At 33.1% G+C, this 4,388-nt stretch overlaps 1 protein-coding gene across 1 annotated transcript in view; it reads left to right on the top strand.

The window, feature by feature from the left end:
- The window catches only part of LOC105621639 (whirlin), a 90,897-nt gene extending 88,036 nt beyond the window's left edge, over positions 1 to 2,861 (top strand). The window contains exons 14-15 of the mRNA XM_012203107.1: positions 770 to 848; positions 2,719 to 2,861. Coding sequence (XP_012058497.1) covers positions 770 to 848; positions 2,719 to 2,861 — 222 coding nt within the window. The remainder of the gene's footprint in view (positions 1 to 769; positions 849 to 2,718) is intronic.
- The last annotated feature ends 1,527 nt before the right edge of the window (positions 2,862 to 4,388 follow it).

The following is a 4,388-nucleotide window of genomic DNA, read 5'->3' as shown; positions in this document are numbered from 1 at the left end:
AGTAGTATATATATATATATATATATATATATATATATATATATATATCGGAGATTTAGAGTAAAGTTATAGATTGCTGAATAGAAAGAAAGTTATTAAAAGGAAAGAGACTAAGAAAAGTTAGATTAAAATAATTTTAGAAAGAAATTAGAGTAGCCAAATGAGTAATAGAGCTAATGTTTAGGACATAATTGTCTGTGCTTCATTAAGAATCAGTAAAGAATTCTATTACCATAATTATATTCATTCATTTACAAATTTCAGAGCTAAGATTTCTAAGACAAAAAAAGATCTTCTTTTGATTGATAATAAGATCCACGTATTATTGATTTGCAACTGAAAAACAAGATATCCTTATTTCCTTATTTCTTAATTCATTTCAAGCATTTATTAATTTGAAATGTAATATTATATCCGGACAATATTATATCCGAATCTTAAAAATTAAAAAGAATCTTTTTTCTTGAGGTTAGATATGCAAGTCTATTTCTCTTATCTAGCTTACTCTACATAAATAATTATGCACAAAAATAGAGTATGCTAATGACGCCAATTAACATTTTCTTAAGCTTTTTAATGAAATACATTATGACAAAATATATGTTTTATGTTACTTATGATGCCAAGCGTTTAACTTAAATGAAGCTTGACTTGAGTGAAACGCGCAATTAATATGCCTCGCGAGTGAATTTATCGTCGACGCCATTTACGGTGGCATAAACAATATTACGCTATAAATATGACTAACGCATACGGTAATTCGTTGCAGGACAACGGAGCAGCTTACGAAGCTGGCGGCCTCGAAGTCGGACAACTCATTCTCGAGGTCGATGGTCAAAAAGTTGAAGGTAACGCCAGCAAGATCAAAACATAATAGATCTATGCGAAACATTTTATATACTTATTTTATCATAGTAATTTTGTTATTGTAATTTGTAATTATGGATACTTGTAATTAAAGATTCGCAGAGCTTCGATTTCAGAGAAAAAAGATCAACTTTCTTTTGATTGATAGTACTAAGGTATTTTTACCTTAAGCAAATTTAATTTTGTAATGGAACAATTTAAACAATAATGATATATTCGATTCAATAACAATAACGTTGTAACTCTCCACTGGCCAAGTTGAATTTTGAAGCATTAACATTTTGATTGTGAATGCTGATAAATTTAAATCTATAAAAAATAAGTAAATTCGAATTCTCCGAACACGGAAAAAACAGTTTTACTAGTATTTATCTAAGGTATTTTTTATCTAAAAATTTAGCTAGATAAAGATCTGAAAATAATTTTGTTTGCAATCAAAATAATTATATAGGACGCTTAAATTGGTTGCTAGAATGCTAAAATTTTTTTGCGGTATCATCAATACTTGAGCGTTCTATATAATTATTTTGATAGTCCGAGAAAATTATTTATAAATCTGTGTATCTAGTTAAATTTATATAAGGACTTTAACAAAACTGCGCAAAAATAATAATAATAGTAAAAACTCGTTGTTAAAGTTTCCACAAATATGCAAGATTTTTATATGGTCTAAAACAATATAAAAATCTGTATTGAAACTCAATGACCTAGATTGCTGACGAAAAATATAAAATTCCACATGGCCGACAGAGAATTTAAAAAATTGATTTAAATAAATAATAATAATCGTTTCCTTACTTCAAAAATAATATAACTAAAAAAAAAACGTAATTTTTAAATTACTATCATGAATGAGTCAAGAAAACATTACCCTATCACGAACTAATTTATTTTTATCAAAAATTATATCGTCAAAAATTAAATCGTCGTAACTCAACAAATGTTATTATTAAAAAAAAATCGTCGTAATCGTTGTAAATGATTTTTTTTTAATCATGAAACGAAATTGACAAAAATGACATTTCATATGGACAGTATATTTAATCAATAATTTTCAAATTAAAAAACAGATTTTCCTTTTTTACATGAAAAAAGGATATAATTTACATTACCATAAATATTTAGTTGTAAGCAATATTTAGTTGTAGCATTATTCTAATTATCTTTGTTGAAAGGTTGGTGTGACATTTTATGATTGATGTGACGTTTTTACTTTGATCAACTGCGTCAATGTAGTTATGATCTGATTATGATAATTAAAATTTAAAACTGATTAAGGATCATTTACATGTATAAAGTATCTATCTGAATAGTTCCATCAATCGTAATGGCTTAAAAAGATTTTATATTGTTGCTTATATGTATATGAAATAATTATTGCATTAAAAATAAAAAAATATTAATTTTAAATTCATATTAATTTTTTAGCAACCAGTCTTTATATCATATCAACGTAATTTTTCTAAATCAACCAACAGTGAGAGCAACTAAATTTATATTTGTATTTAGAATAATGATTCAAGGCGTATTTATCCTACATCTGGACATTCTACCTAAACCAATCAAATAATGCAGTTGCCAAAAAAAAAATTCGTGGTTGAATTATTATTAATGAATAGTTATTAATGTTGAAGAAAACAATCTAGTTATCTAAGTCTAAGCAACACAATATCGTCATTGCTGCAATATAAGTCAACTATTGCACTGTGATTCAAATAACACATAAATAGTTGCTCCGTATTTTATTACTTATTTGAGTTATGTCATTTTGAAGTAAGAAAACGAGTTTAAAATTTAATTACCTGCTAAATTTAATTCTCTGAACAATAATTAATTCTACGTTACTTGCAGGACTTCATCATCAAGAGGTCGCGCGACTGATCGCGGAATCGTTCGCGCGTCGTGACCGAAACGAGATCGAGTTCCTGGTGGTGGAGGCGAAGAAGAGCAACTTGGAACCAAAGCCGACGGCACTCATTTTCCTGGAGGCGTAGCAGGAATCTCCCACCTCCGAGCCGGATCCACCATAGCCCAACCTGACCAAAGCTCGGCCGGCGGCGATTCAGCTTGAACGTCACCGCCGTTAAATCCGATCGAGACTAACCGGATCGTCAATTAAATCTCCCAAAGATCCGACTTTAAAAAACAGCCCCTTCGAAGGGACTAACGATCTCTTTCGAGTTTCTCGATTCGGACAGCCGAGCTGTCGGTCAGCTGCTAATTGATTAACCTGGCCCTGGTGGTGGGAACTTCACTTCATCCCGCTGACAAAACAACACTTCGAAAGAAGAAGGAATGAGGACGCCGGAGAGATTCCGGGTCGACGTTGCCAGATCCTGAATTAGGAGGGCCCTTCGGAAGGCCGCGCTCTAACGCGAAAACCGCGTTAAGTACCATGGGACAAAGGATCCTGGAAAGTTCCTGGACTCTCGTGCTAAACTAGCTGGAGTCGCAACCCGCTCTCTCGAACTTTCCTCTCCAAGCGCGCGAAATCTGCAAATCGGCAGGAGATTGCCGCAAGAAAGTCACTTTACTGTATATATACAAATACATACCACTGATGTACATACCTCTTGTAACAAAACGCAGTTCGATAGAAAACAAGTAACCGATATACTTCGAGAGCACCGGGACAGTACATTCGGACAGTCTCTGGCAACGTCGTTTCCCGGATCTCCAGTCACAGAACTGTTCACCAATTGCGCGATCATCGTCCATCTAACCACTTGGACGCGGCTCGAGATGATGAAACGCGAGAGCTATCATCCCCTGAAGATAAAGCGCAGAAAAAAAAAGCAAAAGAATATATATTTTATTTTTCAATGATCACATCGTTGCGTCGGTGGTTACTTCGAGACTATTTGAGGGAAAATGGAAAGAATCGCGCAATGTGCCAAACTAACTAACGCAATTCGTATATAATAAAGCTTACTAATTGATAAGAGATCGAAGAAGAGAGAGATAAATTCGGCGGAATACGCGAGAAAGTGCAACGAGAGAAGGGCGGACCTACATGCTCACACGATGTAGTTGCGTGAACGATTACCTCACAGACACATTCACAGACATTACACCCACGTTTCGACACAGATATTATATTCGCGCGAAATCCGTGTTACAACGGCGCGAAATCGCGCCGGCCCGATCAGTCGGGATTAATCGCGTCGTTGATTAATTATCAGAGTTACGGGTGATATTTCTATCCGAAAAGTAGAAGGATGTAAGCTCGAAAGCTCATTATATCGGGAGAAGCTGAGCGAATTTCAAAAAGTTGCGAATGTGCAACTTTTAGTAATGGCTAAACAAAATAATACGGGGAGAAATGTAGGGGAAATTAAATTCGATCAAATAATGTGAATTAAATGGATACAAAGTTTATATTTAAAGCAAATGTAAAAACAACGTCAAATATTATTCCGTTTAGAAACTGTTTTTAAATTCGTTTCCGACTTGTTGATTGTTTTTTTTAAAAAAACGCATTATAAAAGTTCAATAATTTTTTATCTTAATATGAATCTTTA

Source organism: Atta cephalotes, assembly GCF_000143395.1.
Source record: "Atta cephalotes unplaced genomic scaffold scaffold00035, whole genome shotgun sequence".
NCBI classification, from domain to species: domain Eukaryota; kingdom Metazoa; phylum Arthropoda; class Insecta; order Hymenoptera; family Formicidae; genus Atta; species Atta cephalotes.
Note: the sequence above shows the minus strand (reverse complement) of the source record. Positions and strands in the feature narration are given on the sequence as shown.